At 42.7% G+C, this 23,981-nt stretch overlaps 1 protein-coding gene across 1 annotated transcript; it reads right to left on the minus strand.

Annotated features, from left to right (window-relative positions):
* Nucleotides 1–366: 366 nt before the first annotated feature.
* BAALC (BAALC binder of MAP3K1 and KLF4) lies at nt 367–22,916 on the minus strand. The gene is made up of 3 exons (XM_058176405.1): nt 22,655–22,916; nt 3,728–3,900; nt 367–1,701 (listed from the first exon to the last, which is right to left on the minus strand). Exons 1-3 carry the CDS (start codon nt 22,827–22,829, stop codon nt 1,588–1,590), a joined length of 462 nt encoding a protein of 153 aa, XP_058032388.1. The 5' UTR covers nt 22,830–22,916; the 3' UTR covers nt 367–1,587.
* Between the last annotated feature and the right edge of the window lie 1,065 nt (nt 22,917–23,981).

A 23,981-nucleotide genomic window follows, 5' to 3' on the forward strand; every position in this document is an offset into this window, starting at 1 on the left:
CGTGGACTGGCATGTCAGAAACCAGGCTGAGCAAACAAGCAAAGCCCTATCCGTGGGATGAAAGCAGCACACGAAACCATGCCACTGCTATATGGCACTCTGAGTTCTTTTTGAATTGTGTAGCCTTACAAAAACAATAAATAAACAAGCAATGCATTTGGCATAACTTTACTATTTTATAGCAGCATGATTTTCAGCAGGGATAATGCAGAGGCCAATGTGAAACTCAAGACTTTCAGTCAGGCTTTATATTATCAAAATAGTATCAAAGCTGAGCTTTGATCACACGGTCAGATGAAATTTTCCTCATTATCAATGCAGAGACCACCAGCTTTCTGAACCAGGGGTCTCCAACCTTGGCAACTTGAAGACTTGTGGACTTCAACTCTCAGCACTCCCAACTGGGAGTTGAAGTCCACAAGTCTTCAAATTGCCAAGGTTGGAGACCCCTGTTCTGAATCATAGAAAAATGGTTAGAAAATCAGAAAATGTCCGCCCCAATGTTGGTGGATACAGGTTATTTCAACTTTGAATATAATTCAGTTTGTTGCAATTCTTCCTTTTCATTTCATGCTAGGGAACTTTGTGAGAATTATTTTTGAGAAAGAATCACTTTTGGCTTTAGACAGCTGCCAATGAGACTGACAGTTGAATTAGGCTTGTCCCGTGTGGCACATTGTGTGGCGTGCACACCGCATTGTGGCACATTGGCAGAGGGAATTGACTTTCCCCAAAAATGAGCAAGTGCCATTAACACAACAACCCAGTGCAAACTTCCTATATGGCCAAACAGGATACTGCATTCTTAAATATTTTACACCTGTCAGTTATTAAAAGTGACACAATTTTGGGCCATCTAATTTAGGTAGCAGCAAGTTATCTGTAATAGTACCGTAGAACTCTCTTGCGATATCTTAGCACATTAATGACAGGATCACCCAGGGTGCTATTTTTTACACAGCGATTGCTATGATCACAGTTTGGTTTCAGATGATATACATTTAATATTAAAATTGAATTAATCTAGATGATAACTGTGCACCATCGGAAGAGCTGAAGAGTCAGGCCGGGATCATCCTGGGAAAATTTTTGTCTTTGTGGTCTCTTAAGAGTCCACACTACCTTGATGGCACATAATGAACCAATCAGTTAATCAATCAATCAATACCTGATTGTATGAATGAACAGCTTTCATGCCTCAAAAATTTATGTTGCATGTAGCCCTAATTTCTGAGAAGTTTTTCGAGCGTCCCTGGATCATTTGATTTACATTTTTCTTCATAGGAAATTAACTTAAGTTACCATGAGTTAGTTACTTAGCTAGTGGCAAAGTAAAAAATCAAACCAGTTACTTCCTAATTGATGGCTAAGCTCATCAAGTATAGGACAAGAAAAAGTATTCAAGCTTCCAGTGGTGACAAAATTGCAGAGCTAATAAAGTCCAGCATTTTTCCAAAGGCACTCAGCATCAGTTGTCCGCCACATTCAGCATAACGTCAACGTTGAAATTCCAGATCCCTGCATTATGCAGTCAGGTAAAGTGCAGCAAGATATTGCAGAATTCATTCACCTTTCTTCAGTCCTTCCTTAATTGATACCATTCTTTGCGACTCTTCTGTTGCTATTTATTTGTTTGTATTTGTCTGTTTTGGCAGTGTTACTACTAACTTCTTTTGTGGCTCTTTTCTTGTCCCATTTAGCCTGTTTGAAAAGTTTATAAAACATAATTTATGCTTAGAATATATTCTGTAGAATTAACTCTCTTAAACAGGGAAACAAGATTGGAGAACAGTTTAAAAAAAGAGACTGATTAAATAGTATTCCTAACAGCACTAGAGCTCTTTAGTTCAGAAAATAATCACAGAATATAAAGAGTTACCAGGGACCTCGAATATCATCTAGTCTACCCAGTGCAGTACTACTACAGGTAGTCCTCGACTTAAGACCACAATTGAGCCCAAAATTTGTGTTGCTAAGTGAGACATTTGTTAAATGAGTTTTGCCCCATTTTACAACCTTTCTTGCCAAAGTTGCTAAGTTAAATCACTAGAGTTATTACATTTAGTAACACAATTGAATCTGGCTTTCTCATTGACTTTGCTTGTCAGAAGGTCGCTAAAGATGATCACATAACCACAGGACACTGCAACTGTCATAAATATGAGTCACTTGCCAAGCATCTGAATTTTGCTCGTGACTATAAAGATGCTGCAATGGTCAAAAGTGTGAAAAATGGTTGTAAGTCACTTTTTTCAATGCTGTTGTAACTTTGAATCATCACTAAAAGAACTGTTGTAAGTTGAGGACTATCTATACATCATATCTCAGAGATGACTAACTGGGCTTTTTAAATTATCTTTAAACTCACTTCTTCACAAGCAGTTTGGCTTCAAAGCAGTTGAAGTTAGATCTTAAACATCAAGCAATATGTTCTAATAGTAACACTTATTCATCAAACTGTTACTCTTAGAACTTATTGCTTGATGTCTAACTGAGATCTACTTACATATTATTATGTAAATAACCTATTATTTCTTGCTTTGTCTTCTCAAACAGCTCTGAACAATTCCTCAGAAGGATATGATAATTCCTCAGAGAGTAGGAGTATAGGAGTAAGAATATAGTAAAAGACAATTATCATGTCTTTTCACAGCCTTTTTTCTGCAGACTAAACACATTCAATGGCTTCAAGCATTCCTCCTATCATTTCCTTTCCAGCCTTCTTAACATCTTGATTTCTCTCAATAAATAACTGTACAAGATGGTAAAAGAGCAATCAATACTTATAAATGGAAATAGTTTATGGGGAGAATAAATAACATTCTCCCCACCCCTTCCTTCAATAACATCAAGGATACACTGCTTAATGCCACTCTTAGAAAATGGAATGGCTCAGCATTTCATCACATTTAGAATCATACTATATTCTCGATCTGTCTGAAAATATTAGATGTGACAAGGCTTTGCTGTTTAGTCCTCTGAAGAAAAAAAACAGAGTTTTTATACAAATTAATTCTAACTGAATCTGGCTATAATGGTGGGGGAAATTAACCCTTTGCCTTCAACCTGAGAAGATCTGAACATAAAGGATAATTGTGCCAATGGAGGGGGAGGAGGAAATGCCTAGCTGAATACTTTTTTCCTTATAACTGCAAAAATACTGCAGAGTTTAATTGCATTTGAGTAAAGGCCCTTCTGCAGGACTGTTCTGCACCACCTGAGGATTGACTGGTGCACACTATTGCCTGTTTCAGGGAGCGAAGTCTATTTTTTCTCTGCACCAGTTGATTGGCAGCTGCAATAAAGGTGGTGGGTTTTGTAAACGACTATAGCTCTAAGAATCTTGCTGTATGTATTGGGGCCAATTGTTGGTACCACTGGCAGAAATTTCTGATTCATTCTGCTTCCCGACTCCTGGCCTCAAGCCAGCCATCATTCTCTTCTCATCCTTGACTTCCTGCTCTTAAAAGGTTTGGGATTCTGCTCCTGGACCTTGTTTTTTGCCATCTGTGTTGCCTTCTCTACTCCCTCAATCCAGTTGCTATAGCAACATGAAACCACATCACAAAGTACCTAATGGCAAAATTGTTTTACCTTTAGAATTCACAAGGATTTTTAAATGCAGTAGTGGAATAGCAGTGAGGGTGGCCAGGAAGCCTTTGAATTTTGTTTAGGTTTTATACAATTAATATTTCACCACATAAACAGAATGTAATCCTACACTTACCTCTGAGGTTTTAAAGCTATTTTGTGGCTTCTGGGCTACATTTCCAGTGGTGTGAGTTGATAGTTTTGTACACTGTGTAGCACAATGAGCTCTTTTTTCGGGAATAGCCATGCCACTTGAAATTGAAGATTTTGCCATGCAGGTCTGGGTTGATTTGCTGTCCTCCAAAATTCCTGAAAACACAAAATTGCAGAGTGAAAGCCAAAATATTTGTTATTAGTTTACATATGGTATTTTTCAGCTGAAAAGAAAATTGACAAAATTATACTGTTTTAGAAAAGGATGTTTTGTCCCTGATAAAATTAACATAAGATTCATTACATTATTACATTTACACATTCTTATACCTCTTCTCCCCTTCATATGTAGATATCAAGTGTTTGCATAGATATTTGCCTATTGACTTTCAGCAAATGATAAGAAATGACTTAGCCACGTGAGATAGCCATAGAAATAGCACTTAGACTTATATACCGCTTTACAGTGCTTTACAGCCCTCTCTAAGCAGTTTACAGAGTCAGCATATTGCCCCCAGCAATTTGGGTCCTCATTTTACCCACCTCTGAAAGATGGAAGGATGAGTCAACCTCCTGAAATTCTAGGGTATTCGTAAAAACAAAACAAAACCTTGTGATCCAAAACTTGAGAGGGTGAGCACTTCACAAAGCAACAGAAACAAGCTTCCCTTTGTCTTTGGAACAGAAGGATGGTTTCCTGGTAGAAAACCATTCCCCACAGGCATCAGACACGTTCACAGCATTGAAGGCAGATTTTAAAATCTCTGAGAGGAAACACAGGCCATTCCGTACTCCCTGAAAATAGGAACAACTCTTGCAAAAGTCAGTGGCCCTATCAATATGTATATACATGCCATCCATGCTCCAACACTGTTGAAGGGCTTGGAAAGAATAGAGGCATAACAATACAGGGTCGTTCTTGACTTAGAACCACAACCAAAATTTTCACAGCATTGCAGCATCCCCATGGCCATGTGATCAAAATTCTGATGCTTGGCAACTGGTTCATATTTATGATGGTTGCAGTGTCCCAGGATCATGTGAACAGCTTTTGCAGCCTTCCGACAAACAAAGTCAATGGGAAAATCAGATTCACTTAACAACCGTGTTACTAACTTATCAACTGCAGTGATTCACTGTGGCTAGAAAGGTCATAAAATGGGGCAAAGCTCACTTAACAATATACATTTTGGCCTCAATTGTGGTTGAAAGTTGAGGACTATCTGTACAGTGAGCTGGCTAAGAGCTGACAAGAGGCATACTATCCATCCTCATCGCTGTTCACTCAGCGGATCCTGAATTTTCATCGTTCGGTTCTTGAATTATATGCCTTCAATTTTTGTTCCCTCTTAGCACCTTTTGTTCCCATGCCTCTAGATCCTAATCACACCCTGAGATTTCGAAATGACACCAACAATATTTCTAAGCTCTTTTTGTTCCCTGCTTCTTCCTTTTGGTTCCTCTTGACTCTACATCTCCTCCCCATCAGACAGTTTTCTAGCTATTCTAACTATAAAATGTATAAAGATGATTTCATGGCCAAGTACAGTAACTCAACAATTTAGCAAGAATAAAAAAAATCAAATGCTGTGGAAAGACTCAAAATTCATATTAACACCCTGCAGTCAGTCAAATGTGGTGGTTAGCAAGAGCCATTTCTAGATCCTGGGTGGTGCTCAAAGGACAGGACAATAAGGTGTAGAAAATTATGCTTTGTACATATCTGAGAATCATGATGACAACATGAAAAACGTAGAGCAATTTTGAGAGTGACTCAAGCTGCGTTCTGTGATCAAAGAAATAAGATTGTACAGAAATATTGATGATTGTATAAAGTGCACCCAAACCGTTATGTTGATTTATTTATTTATTTTTGTTACTCAATTTGATGCAGATTTTCACAAACAGCAGGGCAGTCTTGTGCACTAAATTGTTAAAAGAGAAATGTTAACTCGGGATAATATATGTAGAAATATATCTTTTATTTAAAAATATACAGCCTTACATTACTGGAACCATTAAAGTGTGTGTGTGTGTGTGTGTGTTTGTGTGTGTGTGTGTGTGTGTGTGATATCTGTGTATTTGTTCCTTAAATTAAAGCAATTGTGTCTGGCCCACAAAATTCCAGAGGTACGATAATGGCACCACCCCAACTCTCTGCCGCCATCTTATGGACATCTGGATTACATGGAAAGATTTCCATTACCTCAAGAAAGCAAATTTGCAGTCTAGGATAAAAGGTCAAATGATTCTTTATGTACAAAAACCCTTATATATACACAATTTATCTTGTGGTAATTGCATTAGCTTTTTCCTCCCTTCACTATGCTAATTATTTTTTTCCCTTTCCTTTCTGTATATTAATTAAAATCAAAAGAGAAAAATGCTAACTGTAGAGAAGAATGAAATACCTCAGTAACCAAGATCTGGTCACTATTGTTCACTTTTCTCATTTTCATTGGGTTTGCCAATTGTTTGGGGACATGTTTTAATGACAAGCCTAGCTAAAGAAATATTACTTAATATATCAATAGGATATATAGAATACAAACCCTTATTTGCCGTGTTTCAGACGTGATTGTATCAAAAACAGTACATGTTTTCACCTCTCCTGCATAGACTTTTCGAAGAAATTAAACAAATCACTTGGCTCTCAAGTTTTGCGGAAGAAAACAAGAAGAAATAAGAAAAATAAAACTTCCTTCATGGATGCTTTTATTATGTACTGTTTGTCTCCAAACAGAGGGAAACAAAGCTGTTGGACATGACAACCCTAGACTCCAGGAGAGGTAGGGGAACAATTTAACAATATGGCTGTTTAAGCAACACCTTTTAGGTCAGGAGTCTCCAACTTTGGCAACTTTAAGCCTGGTGGACCTCAACTCCAAGAATTCCCCCGCCAGCAAAGCTCGCTAGGGGATTCTCAGAATTGAAGCCCAGCAGGCTTAAAGTTGCCAAGGTTGGAGACCCCTGTTTTAGATAATGGGAATATTGCAAGTATTAAGTCTGGTGTCCGATACCAGGAAGAGTCCAGTCAGGGACTGCTTTAACAACTTTATTAAGCAACGTGATAACAACAAGAGAACTCTGACTAACTAGAAAAACCCTTGACAGCTCTTATATACCGGCTGCCAGAAGAGCTGCACCAATGACAGGGCTCCAAATTTCCCGCCTTTCTTGTGGCGCGTCTCAACCAATCAGCGGACGCCTGGCTGTTGCCAGGCTAGAGACGCATCGTAACTCTGAGGACTTTACACCCTTCCCCTCCTGGACCGCGCATGCGTAATCAGCCAAGTATGTAGGCCGCCGTCGGCTCCGCCCAGATCTTCTTAGTTCAGGGGCGGTAGCTGCCGGAGGAGGAGGAGTGGCTGAGTCTTCTGCTGGGAACGACAACTCCACCCCTAAAGGAGGCCTGGCCCGTGCGGGAACTTCGGAAACTTCAGGTACGTTTCTCGACGAGATCGATCCGCGTCTTGAGGGTTGGAGTCCCTCCCTGGCCTGCAAGTCCGGAAGGCCGGGTTCCCGAAACGGGTCGGCGTGGTCGTGGTTTCCTTCCAGGGCTGGTGGCCTGGGAGGTGTAGCTGGAGTGGCCAGCTCCGATGTTCCTGGGTAGTCCTGGTCATAGATGGGCCCCTCCGTGCTGGCTGTCCGCCGTCTGAGTTGATTTATATGGCGGCGCCACTCTCGTCCGTCGGCCAGCCGGACCCTGTAGGAATAGGGCCCGGTTATTTGTATAATGGTGCCTGGCACCCACTTGGGTGATGTTTCAGCTGAAAGAAAATTGACAAAATTATACTGTTTTATAAAAGGATGTTTTGTCCTGATAAAATTAACATAAGATTCATTACATTATTACATTTACATTCTTATACCTCTTCTCCCTTCATATGTAGATATCAAGTGTTTGCATAGATATTTGCCTATTGACTTTCAGCAAATGATAAGAAATGACTTAGCCACGTGAGATAGCCATAGAAATAGCACTTAGACTTATATACCGGCTGCCAGAAGGGCTGCACCAATGACAGGGCTCCAAATTTCCCGCCTTTCTTGTGGCGTCTCAACCAATCAGCGGACGCCTGGCTGTTGCCAGGCTAGAGACGATCGTAACTCTGAGGACTTTACACCCTTCCCTCCTGGAGAACACCATGCAAGAAATTAAGAAGAAATGGATAGACAAAGCTGCAATGTTTTCTTATAAAATACTTGACCAGGGGGGCAAAAAACAATGAAAACCAGTCAAATGACAGTCAGAAGATGGAGATATACCCAGGAAATAAATAAAACCAAATAATTATGCTTGAGAACACAAGGAAAGTCAAAAAGTAATGAAAGCCAGAGCTTTGGGATCAAAATCTGCTACAGGTGTGTCAAAGTAAAGGCCCGTATGGTGCTTAGATCTGGCCTGGAAACAGCGAAGGACTTGTCCACGATGCCTCTGCCAGCGAAAACAGCTCTGGAGGGACACACGTGGCCTCCTGAGGTCAAACACAACCCTAATGCTACAGCAACAATCAATACAATAGGACTGCTTTAACAACTTTATTAAGCAACGTGATAACAACAAGAGAACTCTGACTAACTAGAAAACCCTTGACAGCTCTTATATACCGGCTGCCAGAAGGGCTGCACCAATGACAGGGCTCCAAATTTCCCGCCTTTCTTGTGGCGTCTCAACCAATCAGCGGACGCCTGGCTGTTGCCAGGCTAGAGACGATCGTAACTCTGAGGACTTTACACCCTTCCCTCCTGGACGCGCATGCGTAATCAGCCAAGTATAGGCCGCCGTCGGCTCCGCCCAGATCTTCTTAGTTCAGGGCGGTAGCTGCGGAGGAGGAGGAGTGGCTGAGTCTTCTGCTGGGAACGACAACTCCACCCACTTGGGTGATGACCCAAAGTTCCGGATAAACACGGTGTCCCTCCTTGAACCCCTAGTTGTGATTGAATTGTCTGGCCCCGCTCTGTGTCATATTGGGGTGTAGCCTATCCAGAGTCGTCATAACCGCCTCCCCATCAGTAACTCGGCTGGGCTGAGGTTGGTGACCGGGCACGGTGTCGAGTGTTGTGCCAGCAGGTACCGGCAGATCTTGTCATGCCAATTCGTGGGTCCTCATTTACCCACCTCTGAAAGATGGAAGGATGAGTCAACCTCCTGAAATTCTAGGGTATTCGTAAAAACAAAACAAAACCTTGTGATCCAAAACTTGAGAGGGTGAGCACTTCACAAAGCAACAGAAACAAGCTTCCCTTTGTCTTTGAAACAGAAGGATGGTTTCCTGGTAGAAAACCATTCCCCACGGGCATCAGACACGTTCACAGCATTGAAGGCAGATTTTAAAATCTCTGAGAGGAAACACAGCCATTCCATTTACTCCTGAAAATAGGAACAACTCTTGCAAAAGTCAGTGGCCCTATCAATATGTATATACATGCCATCCATGCTCCAACACTGTTGAAGGGCTTGGAAAGAATAGAGGCATAACAATACAGGGTCGTTCTTGACTTAGAACCACAACCAAAAATTTCCATTGCCAAGCAAGGCAGTTAAGCGAATTTGCCACATTTTATGACCTTTCTTGCCACCGTTGTTAAGTGAATCGCTGCAGTTGTTAAGTGAATTCTGTGGCCATTAAGTGAATTTGGCTTCTCACATTGACTTTGCTTTTCAGAATCCAGCTTGGTAGTTTACAAATGGTGATCACATGACCCCGAGACAGCGCAACTATCATAAATACATGCCAGCTGACCAAGCCTAAATTTTGATTACGTGATCATGGGGGTGTATGTTATTTTAATATTTGGGCAAATTTAAATCAGTTTTTTAAGGGATGTTTTAACTATTGTGTATATCTGTATTTTATCTGCCTGTTCACTGCCCTGAGTCCTTCGGGAGAAGGGCGGTATACAAATTAAAATATTCATATTCATTCATATTCATGCTGCAACAGTCATAAGTGTGAAAACTGGCCATAAGTCACTTTCTTCAGCGCCACCGTAACTTCACACGGTCACCATTCAAACCAAATGAATGGTTGTAAGTCAAGGACTACCTGAACTGTTATTTAAAAGAAAAGAAAACAGAACAATTCATAAAAACAACACGTTGAGACAAAAGTCTTTGTCCCTGTGCATTACAAAAAAAAAAAAAATGAGAATCCTTTTGAAGCACTCCAGGTGTATTTATCCACTTAGTCAACAGAAAAACAAGGCAAGCAATTTGCAGTCAAGTAGGTATTGATCAAATGGCTTTGACATTAACATGGAGAACACCATGCAAGAAATTAAGAAGAAATGGATAGACAAAGCTGCAATGTTTTCTTATAAAATACTTGACCAGGGGGGCAAAAAACAATGAAAACCAGTCAAATGACAGTCAGAAGATGGAGATATACCCAGGAAATAAATAAAACCAAATAATTATGCTTGAGAACACAAGGAAAGTCAAAAAGTAATGAAAGCCAGAGCTTTGGGATCAAAATCTGCTACAGGTGTGTCAAAGTAAAGGCCCGTATGGTGCTTAGATCTGGCCTGGAAACAGCGAAGGACTTGTCCACGATGCCTCTGCCAGCGAAAACAGCTCTGGAGGGACACACGTGGCCCTCCTGAGGTCTGTTTTCACTGGCAGAGGGCTGCAGGATGTCAACCTCACCATGCCCACCCCGGCCATGCCAACTCAGCCTCCTGAGGTCAAACACAACCCTAATGCTACAGCAATGAAATAGAGTTTGATACCCCTGTGCTACAGCAACAATCAATACAATAGGACTGCTTTGTCCCCAGAGCATTTGGTGCTCTGGTAGGATGGGTTAATTTCTTTCTGTTTAGCTAGCTTATAATTAAGCTTGGCAACCCTGACCTTGCTGGGCAAAGGAGGTGCAGCATGTTCCCTTCATAAGGAAGTGTTCAGGGATTATTACTTACTTTCCCTTTTCCTGTCTCATCACTTCTGTTACAAGTATTGAGGGGAAAGAGAAGGGAACTGAGGCCATTCCAGCCTTCATCTTCCATTCAGAGAAGCCACTCACAGTTTTTCAGCTGCAATCCAACCCATCTGGGGGTATTATGGGTGAGCAACGTATCCTGACACACCTTTAGGCAGTTTAAGCCCTGGGGGGAAGTATAGGGGCTTAATATATTTTTGGCCTAGACAGTAAGTAGGCCACATTATACCTAGGAGCACATGGCCTCTTCTGTGGAGCATGGCTGCTAATTATTATCTCCTTTCCTTTCTGTATATTAATTAAAATCAAAAGAGAAAAATGCTAACTGTAGAGAAGAATGAAATACCTCAGTAACCAAGATCTGGTCACTATTGTTCACTTTTCTCATTTTCATTGGGTTTGCCAATTGTTTGGGGACATGTTTTAATGACAAGCCTAGCTAAAGAAATATTACTTAATATATCAATAGGATATATAGAATACAAACCCTTATTTGCCGTGTTTCAGACGTGATTGTATCAAAAACAGTACATGTTTTCACCTCTCCTGCATAGACTTTTCGAAGAAATTAAACAAATCACTTGGCTCTCAAGTTTTGCGGAAGAAAACAAGAAGAAATAAGAAAAATAAAACTTCCTTCATGGATGCTTTTATTATGTACTGTTTGTCTCCAAACAGAGGGAAACAAAGCTGTTGGACATGACAACCCTAGACTCCAGGAGAGGTAGGGGAACAATTTAACAATATGGCTGTTTAAGCAACACCTTTTAGGTCAGGAGTCTCCAACTTTGGCAACTTTAAGCCTGGTGGACCTCAACTCCAAGAATTCCCCCGCCAGCAAAGCTCGCTAGGGGATTCTCAGAATTGAAGCCCAGCAGGCTTAAAGTTGCCAAGGTTGAGACCCTGTTTTAGATAATGGGAATATTGCAAGTATTAAGTCTGGTGTCCGATACCAGGAAGAGTCCAGTCAGGGACTGCTTTAACAACTTTATTAAACAGCGTGATAACAACAAGAGAACTCTGACTAACTAGAAAACCCTTGACAGCTCTTATATACCGGCTGCCAGAAGGGCTGCACCAATGACAGGGCTCCAAATTTCCGCCTTTCTTGTGGCGCGTCTCAACCAATCAGCGGACGCCTGCCTGTTGCCAGGCTAGAGACGCATCGTAACTCTGAGGACTTTACACCCTTCCCCTCCTGGACCGCGCATGCGTAATCAGCCAAGTATGTAGGCCGCCGTTGGCTCCGCCCAGATCTTCTTAGTTCAGGGCGGTAGCTGCGGAGGAGGAGGAGGAGGAGTGGCTGAGTCTTCTGCTGGGAACGACAACTCCACCCCTAAAGGAGGCCTGGCCCGTGCGGGAACTTCGGAAACTTCAGGTACGTTTCTCGACGAGATCGATCCGCGTCTTGAGGGTTGGAGTCCCTCCCTGGCCTGCAAGTCCGGAAGGCCGGGTTCCCGAAACGGGCCGGCGTGGTCGTGGTTTCCTTCCAGGGCTGGTGGCCTGGGAGGTGTAGCTGGAGCGGCCAGCTCCGATGTTCCTGGGTAGTCCTGGTCATAGATGGGCCCCTCCGTGCTGGCTGTCCGCCGTCTGAGTTGATTTATATGGCGGCGCCACTCTCGTCCGTCGGCCAGCCGGACCCTGTAGGAATAGGGCCCGGTTATTTGTATAATGGTGCCTGGCACCCACTTGGGTGATGACCCAAAGTTCCGGATAAACACGGTGTCCCCTCCCTTGAACCCCCTAGTTGTGATTGAATTGTCTGGCCCCCGCTCTGTGTCATATTGGGGGTGTAGCCTATCCAGAGTCGTCCGCAACCGCCTCCCCATCAGTAACTCGGCTGGGCTGAGGTTGGTGACCGGGCACGGTGTCGAGTGTTGTGCCAGCAGGTACCGGCAGATCTTGTCATGCCAATTCGTGGGTCCCATGCGACCCAACGCCTCCTTGGCCGATCTAACGGCCCGTTCTGCCCGGCCATTCCCCGCCCGGGGGGACGGCGCCGTGGGTGCATGGCGAATGCCATGCTTGGCCAAGAACATCTGGAAGGGTGCCGATGCGAATTGTGGCCCGTTATCGGTAACCACAAGGTCTGGTAGCCCATGGGTCACGAACAATCGTTCTAGCACCCTAATGGTGGCTTCCGCGGTGGTAGATGACATGCATGCCAACTCCACCCACTTGGAGTAGGCGTCAACTACCACCAAAATTGACTGCCCTAAATATGGTCCCGCGTAATCCAGGTGGATTCGAGACCAGGGTGAGTGGGGGGCCTCCCATTCCCTGATGGGTACAGCTGAGGGCGCTGCCCGTGATTGCTGGCAGCTCAGACACCCAGCCACACATCGTTCGATGTCCTGGTCTACCTTTGGCCACCACACATAACTACGGGCCAAAGTCTTCATTCTAACAATGCCCGGGTGGGCCTCGTGGAGCGTCGTAAGAACGCTCCCCCTTAGCTCTTGTGGGACTACTATCCTATTCCCCCACAGGAGACAGCCCTTTAACGCTGACAGCTCATGTTGTCTGCGCCGGAACGGAAGGAATTCTTCTGGAACCGGGTCCCTTGGCCACCCCCTGCGCACCCAGTCCAGAACCTGAGACAGGATCCGGTCTGAGGCAGAGTGGTGCGCAATATCTGAAGAGGATATTGGGGACTGCCACTCATCAATGAGCAAGACTAGCTCTGCGGGTGCTGGGTCTACAACAGGGGTAGGTAGAGGGCACCGGCTCAGGGCATCAGCATGCCCGATCGCCTTCCCCGGCCGATAGAGTAGTTTGTAATTATAGGCGGCCAGAAACTCCACCCAGCGTGACATTCTGGGGGATAGGATTTGAGGGGACTGTTTGTCCCCGGCCAGCAGGCCAAGGAGCGGTTTATGGTCTGTAATCAGCGAAAAAAAACGGCCATAAATATAGTGGTGGAATCTTTTGATTCCTGCCACGGCTGCAAGAGCCTCTTTGTCCAATTGACTATAATTCCGCTCGGGCGCTGAGAGCGTCCTGGAATAATAGGCAATTGGCGCCTCAGCTCCGCCAGGCAGAACATGGCTCAGGACCGCGCCAATGCCAAAAGGGGAGGCATCACACGTCAGACGCGGGCGAGATGGCCCTTCTTCCCACACCGGCGGCAAGTGGCAGCCTTGAAACGGCAATCAGATCTGCCGTGGCTCCCTCCGCATCCCAAACAACTAGCGGGGGACGGTTTGGGCAGAGGCCACCCCTTCTTGGAAGTGGCCTTAAGACGGCGGACACCGCTGTCATCGTCAGAGGAATCCGACGGGTCCGAAGCGACATGAAGGACAGCTGAGCCTTTCCCGGAAATAGCGGGGGAAGGTTGGAATTTATGGATCTCCGTCGCAGACTTCTCAGCCATCTCAGCTGCTCGGGCTTCGTCAATGGCCGCGGCCAAAGTCACATCTGCGCGCGCCAGCAGCCGCCTTTGCAACCGCAGGTCGGCAACCCCGCTCACCAGCTGCTCTAGGAGGGCCTCATCTAGATCGTGGAACTCGCACTCTAAGGCGGCCGTGCGCAAAGAAGCCATATAGGTGTTAATCGATTCGCCCGGTTGCTGAATCCTTCGCCGAAACGCGTGTCTTCGGGCAATACGGGAGGGAGTGGGGGAGTAGTGGCTCCGCAGCTTGCCTAGCAGAGTGTCCCATGGCACCTCAAACACAGGAATGGAGCGCCAGAGCTCTGGCCGTCCCAACATGTCTCTTCCACAAAGACTGAGGAAGTAGCCACGCTTCCTTTCAGCTGACAGCTCAGCGTAATCATTTGCCCGCAGGAAACATTCAAACGGTCGAGGAACGCTTGCCAAGTTTCAGCGTGAGGCTCGAAAGGAGCAAAAGACGGCTGGGTTGCCATCTATGAATCAATTCGATTGGAGGCGATAACCTTGCAGGTCCGACTTGACCCTCGTCGCCAGTATTAAGTCTGGTGTCCGATACCAGGAAGAGTCCAGTCAGGGACTGCTTTAACAACTTTATTAAGCAACGTGATAACAACAAGAGAACTCTGACTAACTAGAAAAACCCTTGACAGCTCTTATATACCGGCTGCCAGAAGGGCTGCACCAATGACAGGGCTCCAAATTTCCCGCCTTTCTTGTGGCGCGTCTCAACCAATCAGCGGACGCCTGGCTGTTGCCAGGCTAGAGACGCATCGTAACTCTGAGGACTTTACAGCAAGGCATATATTCTGGGTGCTGCAGGTGAAAACAAGTAGGCAGGCTGGTTGTAAAACCCGCATTTGCCTTAAATTGAAATGGCTCTGCTGAATTAGAAGTGATTTTTAGTCAGTTATTGATCACTTAAAGTTGTAATAGCCAGGGCGTACTAAGGAAAAAATCATTAATTCCCCTTACATGACGCATTTCCCAAATTACTTACATTCACAGCAAAAAGTAAATAACTAGCCCCTGCAATCTTCTGCCATGGTGCTACTTCAGTTATACAAAGCTTCCACAAAGAGATTGTAGAACAAATCAAAGTTTATACTTGCCAAACATATTCAGCAATTGAGAGAAATGGCTACCTTTGTAGAATTTGCCTATTGCCAATGAATCTCCAGGTACTACCTAGTTACTTGCTGTAAGTCAACAGAAATACACTTTAGACAGGAATATAGATAAAGAATCATATGCTGCAAAGCAAATATGCTGAGGGCAAAATTCTAGAAGCAAGAAAGCACTTAGTGCAAACTAGAACTAGCAGTACTCCAGAACAAAAACAGCAAATCAAAAGGAAAGGAGACATGATTACTAGCACTGTTTGGGAGATGACAGAGCTAAAATGCATTATTACAATGGAGCGGATAAATCAGCTTGTTATCATGTGGTTTTATTGTAACAAAAAGATGCACTCTACAATATTATGTCATTTATCTAACCTAATTTATAGCTCTGTTCTAATCGAAACCCAACAGGATGCCTCAGGGAAAATAATCAGCACCCACCAAAGGCCATTTGTAAGTAGTACCCATTTCATTTTCCATCTGAAAATAATATAGAAAAAAAACACCACCTGAATAATTGGCTCATTGAATGAAAACCTCTCAAAAAAACATACAGGAGCAGCCTTTGAAATGACTCCCAGGGGACAGCTGAAAGAAAAGATCCAATTTACAATAAATAATCCCAAAGCCACAAGAAAAAAGAGAGGGGAAAAAATCAAGATGATTAGAATCAAGGATTTGCTTTCTTTAAGGGATTCAAAACATATTTAGAATCCGATAATTATAAAAAATACTCTAGATGCTATTAAACTTAATTATACTACAGAGCTCTGCCAGTAACAAGTATTTGGTGTGCTTTGCCTTTTCTGCTTGGGTTTAGACAATTCTCATATCTTTTACATGTTTTGACTTGTTTTTCTCCAGCCCTTCCTCCGCTGGTTGTATCCTCAACTCCATCCTGGTGAAAAGCTGTACTGCTATGTCTAGCTGGTTTCCTTTTTATGTGATTTCTCTCCTCTTCTTGGTGGATGAATATGTTGCATAGTGAGGACGGGCCTAGCATTCTTCTCTCTTGTTATTTTTTTAGAATACATTGCATGGTCTAGAACAGTGGTAGTCAGCATTATTTAAAAACATTTTCATTAGGTTTTCATAAAATTCCCCGTGATAATTTAAATTTCTGAAAATATACTATTTGTATCACCCACGCCTAAGTTTAGTTCACATTACATAAGTGAAACTAAATGACGCTACAGTGTGACTGCAAACAAAAGAGACTTGTCCCAGAATAGCTCGCACATCTCCCCCCCCCAACACCACCCAGCTGTAACAGACAAGCAGAGCTGGTAGCCGGCGGCCCCCCCCAACCCCAATTCATGATGCGTGAGCGGCATGCACAGAAGACGATACACGGCGCATTACTGTGGAACTGGTGGGCGGTTAGAAAATTTTACTACTAACAGGGATACAAAAGTGGGCGGTAGGTATAAAAAGGTTGACTACCCCTGGTCTAGAATCCTTGGGCAAAAAAAAAAAAAAGATACAGGCAGGTGGAAGTCAGAGTTTCACTAGGTATTCCATCAGTTTTAAGAGCAAATGAGATCTGGACTGTGCTATCATTGGACCGCTATAAAACTGGTTGAATAATCATCCCAACAAAGATATGTCACTAGCTCTGTGTTTGGTTGAAGGCAAGTGTCAAATAGGATACCATTTTAGGCCTTCTGCTGTTCACCATATTTATAAAGAACATAAATGAGGGGTTAGAAAATATTATCAAATTTGCACAAGTATAGAGGACAGTATATTGACCAGCTGGGACAATGGGTAAAAACTAGTCAGCTAAATTTCAACCAAGATAAATTTATACTGATCTTTGGATAGGAAAAAAAAATCAAAGATATGAGTATAGGATGGGGAGGAACCATGCTGGGTATCTAGAAAAAGCATCTGAATATTTTGGTGGATAACAAACTGTTAGCCACCAGTGACACAACAGCAAAAAAAGGAAAATGCAGTCTTAGGCTCCATCAACAAGCAGTGTCAAAATCAAGAAAAATCATTATTCCTTTCCATCCTGCATCTAAAATATTGCTCAGACCTCACCTATAATATTGTGTCCACTTCTGTGCACCAAATTTTAGGAAGGATGTTGATAAACTGGAAGGTATCCAAAGAAGAACAACCTGGAAAGAAAAATTTATGAGGAACAGTTGAAGCTGTTGGATATATTTAGCTTGGAAAAGACTGTGGAGAGACAGGATAGCTGTCTTCAAGAAGATAAGGCACAATTCTTCAAAGATGTTTCAGAAAAGAAAAAAATGGCTTAAATTACAAAGAAGTAAATTTCAATTGGGTATCAGGAAAACTCTAACGGTAAGAACTGTTTTCCCCAAAATCTTCCGTGAGAAAGGGTGTACTCTTCTTTGCTGGAGATGTTTAAGCATCCCATTGGGGATGATATAGCGATGAATTCCTGGTACATTCTGTTATTCACCAGTTCAAATTGCTTTGGGTGATTATGAGCTGGAGAATAAGTTCCCTGGAATATCTAAGAAAGCAAACCAATAATATATAAGTATCATCCTGTACCCTGTTAAATATGTGCATTATGGACAGCAAGAGATAATATTTCTAGATGTCTCAGCAAATTACTACCAACCCAAAGAAAAACAATATTGGCCATAATCCGAAGATTATAGTATGAATGTTTGCAGCCTGTTATAATGATTTCATCTATCCCTTTTGTGCATTTTTCATTTTATCAGGCTAAGTTAAGATAACCATCAGTTCAGGTTCCCTGTACAAAGCAAAAGCTCTTGATAAAGGTAATATATCTCTTACAATGTTTGTTTTGTTTCTTGGTTCTAAAAAGTCTTCTGGAGAAATTAAAGTCAATATTACTCTTTGCAAGTGATAGCAACAGTTACAAAAGCAGACAGGAGATGTTATTGATTATTCAGGATATTCAGACCACCCTTTATATTCTATCCTCTGCAACAAGAAAAGTATTTTTCCAAGCCAGGTAGAACAGTGCTTTAGTCTAGAGTCTAGATCAGGGGTGTCAAACTCAAGGCCCAGGGGCCGGATCTGGCCCACGGGGTACTTGAATCTGGCCTCCGGGGCTGCCCTGGAAATGGCAAAGGACTGGCCCGCAATACTTCTGCCAATGAAAATGGGCTCCTGAGCTCGTTTTCGGCTGCCACAGCCTCCTGCAACCCTCTGCACACGGCCCTCCTGAGCTCCATTTTCATTGGCAGAGGGTTGCAGGAGGCCGTGGCAGCCAAAAATGGAGTTTAGGAGCCTGTTTTCACTGGCAGAGAGCTCGGGCCACCACAGGCGCCCCCAACAGGAGTGACATTGAGCTGGCCACGCCCCCCACTGAGGTCAAACACAACCCTGATGCGGCCCTCAAAGAAATCGAGTTTGATACCCCTGGTCTAGACTGACAACCAATAATGGTAAAGAAAGAACATTATTTGATATATACAGCAACATTGTGTGTCATTATGACAAACTCACAAAAGACTAATACGTCCACAAAAAGAAAAAAAATCCAATTCTACTAATCTGTGTTTAGTTTTTAAACTTCCATTTTAAATCCACATACAAAGATTAATATACAGATATTTGTTGGAAAACCAAACAATTTGAGATTATGCTTTGAAAGGATCGCATAAAAATGTGTCCTACAAAGGACCCCTTTTCTGATTAGGGCAGATTGATATTTCCCTCTAGCCTATCTGCAGTAGAGGGAAAAAATACAATCCTATTTCTGATGTTAAAAGTTAATGTCATTAAGCGGAATTCTTCGACCCAAACAAGCTGTACAAAAGGTGGTATAGTGGGCTAAGCCAAATGAATAAAATGTTTTTCAAGCAGGTCAATAGATCATATAAAACATACTTCCAATATGTCAGATCTGATCACAGCTCAGCAGTAATCCTCAATGCATAAGCAAGAAACAACAATTGGGGAACAAAGAAAATGAAGCCAAAAGAAATATCTAAAGATGTTCAGATGTGTTTATCTCTGCTTCTCTGGTTCTCTTTTGTACACATGAATTTTCACATGAACAATCCGACTGTGTTTTTATGGAAGTGTTTGGCACAAGACAATCAAATGTGGAAAGTCAGCCAAATTATTTTGTGCTACACAGTTCAGTGGGACAGTTTTTAGCATGGGGTGAAAAATCCTAAGTAAGGATTCATAATGTACTTTCAAACTTTTTTCAGCTTCTTACAGGAGTCATCTAACAACTTCCAAAATTATAAACACCTTTACAACATAAGTGACAATTTGGAAGCCAAATCAAACATCCAACTTAAAATTTATCTTACAATATTATGAATATTTGGGGTCTTGGATAGTTTTTTTTTTAAGTATTATTAAGGAATACTTTTTATTTTGATCAAATTGTCAGTCTTTTTTTGTGATCCTTGTTCTCATGGTACATATATGCTTTCTCAATCAAAACACTTTTGCCACTCCACCATGTCCTACGAAAATATTAATATTTTCTACATTACACAGCTGCTTGATATTATATATATATATATATATATATATATATATATATATATATATGTGTGTGTGTGTGTGTGTGTGTGTGTGTGTGTGTGTGTGTGTGTGTGTATATATATACAAGACAATCAAATGTGGAAAGTCAGCCAAATTATTTTGTGCTACACAGTTCAGTGGGACAGTTTTTAGCATGGGGTGAAAAATCCTAAGTAAGGATTCATAATGTACTTTCAAACTTTTTTCATGTCATATATATATAACATACATACATATACATATACATACACATACATACATACATACATACATACATTCTGAAATATCTTCCAGAATGTCATTGTATCTTTATATAAGCAGTGACAATACTTTAAGAATATGAAAACAGGGCATCTTGCAGTTCCAGAAAATTGTTCCTTTAGTGAAGATTTAATAATATTCAGAATTATGCTTTAAAAATCTTATATGAGTAGTCCTCACAACTATAATTGGACCTAACAATTACATTTTTTGCAACAGTTTTTAAGTAAACCCATTATTTGCCCTGTGGCATTTTTGCTGGAAGCCAGAAGTATATCTTAGTTTTGAGCAAAAACAACATAAGTCACAATCATGTGACCATGGGATGCTGCAAACAGCCATAAAAGTGTGCTGGTTGCCAGATGCCCAAAATACAGTCACGTGACTGGTGGGGAGGTGGCCATTGGAATTTCAGATCCAGGTCATAAATATCTTTTGGGTATTGTAACTTCAAACAGTTACTAAGTGACCAGTCATAAGTTGAGGACTACCTATAGGTGATATAAAAGGTTTTTTTTAAATCATGGGCTCATTTTGAAGGCAAGATACTCTTGGGGCCAGGCTATCTGTTTCACATTAGTCAAGTATAAGTGTGGGAAATTGTCCTTGCATTGAGCAAGTTTTAATAATATTTCATAGTTTATGTTGGATTTCGGTTCATACCAGTAGCATCTGGTAGTACAGTTCTGCTAATCATGAAACCATCTGACCTCAGTGTAGGATTTTGTATTAGCTACAAACATTTACAAATTAGAGGTAATCATTTGGTTGTCACAATGTAAAAAAGATGTTGAGACTCTAGAAAGAGTGCAGAGAAGAGCAACAAAGATGATTAGGGGACTGGAGGCTAAAACATATAAAGAACAGTTGCTGGAATTAGGTATGATTTTAATGAAAAGAAGAACTAGGGGTAACATGATAGCAGTGTTCCAATATTTGAGGGTCTGCCACAAAGAAGAGGGAGTCAAGCTATTCTCCAAAGCACCTGAGGTTAGAATAAGAAGCAATAGGTGGAAACTAATCAAGGAGAGAAACAACCTGGAACTAAGGAGAAATTTCCTGACAGTTAGAACAATCAGTGGAACAACTTGCCTCCAAAAGTTGTGAATGCTCAAACACTGGAAGTTTTTAAGAAGAGATTGGATAATCATTTGAAATGGTATAGGGTTTCCTCCTAAACAGGGGGTTGGACTAGAAGACCTCCAAGGTCCCTTCCAACTATTCTATTCTATTCTATTCTATTCTATTCTATTCTATTCTATTCTATTCTATTCTCTCTTCATTTGAAACTGCCCTGAGAAGAATTGCTAATTATGTTAGTGGAGGAGAAAAGCTGATACTATCTTGCACACAGCTTGCATCTTAAGGGTTTCAAACAGATGGATGACTTTATTCACAATTCTCAAGGTTCCCCTGTGACAGGGGATGAGCGACAGAAACATAAAAACTAGAGATACATGCTGTTCCCAAACTATTTAATGTATCATAAGGTGAGCTGTGACTATGTTTATATATCATTTGCAATCTAGTCAACTATATTTTAGAATATTTCTCAACCTCGGCAATTTTAAGGTGTGTGGACTTCACCTCCCAGAATTCCCCAGCCATTATTAGTGGCTGGGAAATTTGGGGAGTTGAAGTCCACACATCTTAAAATTGCCAAGGTTGAGAAATACTGGCCTAGAATTAAATCCAACTGGCAAATGTGCAATGAATTTATAGCCCTATCACAAGAAGCCCCCAAATTGCACTAAGTAAAGTATGGCTAAGTTAACCCCAGGCAAACATGTACGGTCAAGGAAGGCTGCCACCAGTCCCCACCCCCCTTTCTTTTTGGAAGAAGAGTACCTGCTCCCAATGAGACAGCTCAGAAAGCAGCGCCCCGAAGAGGGGAACTATAATCCTAAAAGCTTGAACCAAAAACTTTCTCCTATTGACCTCACCCCATTCCTAAGAGGACCATAAGGGGCGTGCATAAGCGCACAAACGTGCCTACCGTTCCTGTCCTATTGTTTTATTTATTTATTTTTATTTTATTTATTTTGTCACAACATCATACAAAAAGATTATATAGTATATACACATATAAACATATATAGGAAGAAGAAAAGAAAAACAATAGGACAGGAACAGTAGGCACGTTTTATGCACGTCCCTTGTCCTCTCTTAAAATGGGTGAGGTCAACAGTAGAAAGTTTTTGGTTAAAGCTTTTAGGATTATGGGAAGAGACCATAATTTTGTTGTTGTTTTTTCCTTTTCTTCTTCCTATATATATATATATATATGCTTATACCTCCTAATATTTACTCATATATATGTTTATATACTATATAATCTTTTTGTATGATGTTGTGACTAAATAAATAAATAAATAAATAAAAACTCGGATTCCTCGCCTAAATTGCCACCCAGGCAGCACAGCCGGGACTTTTCTTAGGCAAGCAACGGGAAGGTACCAAAACGACTCCAGCATTTGCCTGGGGCGATGCAAAGCAAGGCGGCTATTTTCGCAGCCTGCTCCTTCCTCCTTCCCATTCGGATCCCAGTTCGGCTCCGAGGCTCAGACGGAGGAGATGGGGCGGTGGGGAGGGGGAGGCGGCGGCGGCGGCGCAGTCCGAGCATCCGCTCCGCTGGGCAGCCAGCTGCAGTGGCGACGGAAGGGCGACCCTCCAGAGCCCGCGCTTTCCCGACTCACCGGGGCTCTTCAGGCCGGCATCGGCGTCGCCGCTCTCCGGGCCGGCGGCGGGCAGCGGCTGCTGCTGAGGCTCGGCAGCGTCCGTGTTTGTCAGCCAAGTGGACTCGGTCTCCCTGGTCCAGCTCTCGTAATAGCGCGGCTCGATGGCATCGGCGCGGCTCCCGCCGCAGCCCATCCCGGCCCCGCGCAGCAGCAGCAGCAGCAGCAGCAGCTCCCTTTCGCCTCCCGACCGCCGACCGCTCTGCCTTACCGCTGACGGCCCTTTGGCTGCGGATGCCTGGCGAGCCTGGATGCGCCTGCCTTGCCCTCCCCCTCGCCCCCTCCCTCTTCCCCCGCCCCGCCCCGCCCCGCCCCGCCCCGCCCCGCAGCTTACGGGTTTCCCTCGTTTCGCCTCCCCGCCTCTGCTCCTGCTCGCTGGCGGAGGATGGAGAATCGCAGCCTTAGCTGTGGCTTCAGGAAGCCCCGCTTGGCCGGGGGAAGGGCTGCTGTTGTTGTTGTTCTTCTACTTCTTCTTCTGCTTCTTCTGCTTCTCCTTTTTCTCCTCTTCTTTCTTAAATAATAATAACAGTAACAGAGTTGGAAGGGACCTTGGAGGTCATCTAGTCCAACCCCCTGCTCATGCAGGAGACCTGTACTAGGGGTTCGACCTTTCTGATCAACAAGCTCAGTGTCTTAGCCACTGAGCCACCTAGTCTTTTTCCTTCTTTCTTCACTTTGTCCCTCTCCTCCTCTCCCCTTCTTTCTTCCTCGTCTTTCTTCTTTCCCTCCTCCCGTCCTCCTCCTTTCTCCCTCTCCTCCTCTTCCTCCTCCTCCCCTCTTTTTTTCTCTTTCCTCTTCTTTTCTTCTTTTTTTCTCCTCCCCCCTCAGCAGTTTAACACGACCTCCTCCTCAAAGTTTCTTAGCCTCAAATTAAAGAATTAAAATGAACAGTTTGTGCCAGTTGGCAGGGGTAAGGAAGAAATCTGCAAGAACAACTTTGTAATGTCTCCTTTTCTCCATTGACTATCTGGATAGTGGATATTTGGATATTTGGATATTTAAACAATATATTATTTTTTTCTTTAAAAAAAATAAAGGTTAATTTCATTTATCCATTGTGAGATTGGGCTATCTTCTAAGGAAGGAAGGAAAATGAGCTGGATCTACTGGCCTCATGCTTTGATGTTCTGTAGCCACAAGATGGCATTATAACTGTTATTTCATTTTATTTTATTTTTTTACTTTTTACAATGACAGCACAAGATGTGAAAATCCGAGCTCTTACCCATATATACCAATGCTGTATTGGCCCCAACTGCTGCTGTATAATGATCAAAGTGTTGGACTA

Source organism: Ahaetulla prasina, chromosome 3 (genome assembly GCF_028640845.1).
Source record: "Ahaetulla prasina isolate Xishuangbanna chromosome 3, ASM2864084v1, whole genome shotgun sequence".
Classification (NCBI taxonomy): domain Eukaryota; kingdom Metazoa; phylum Chordata; class Lepidosauria; order Squamata; family Colubridae; genus Ahaetulla; species Ahaetulla prasina.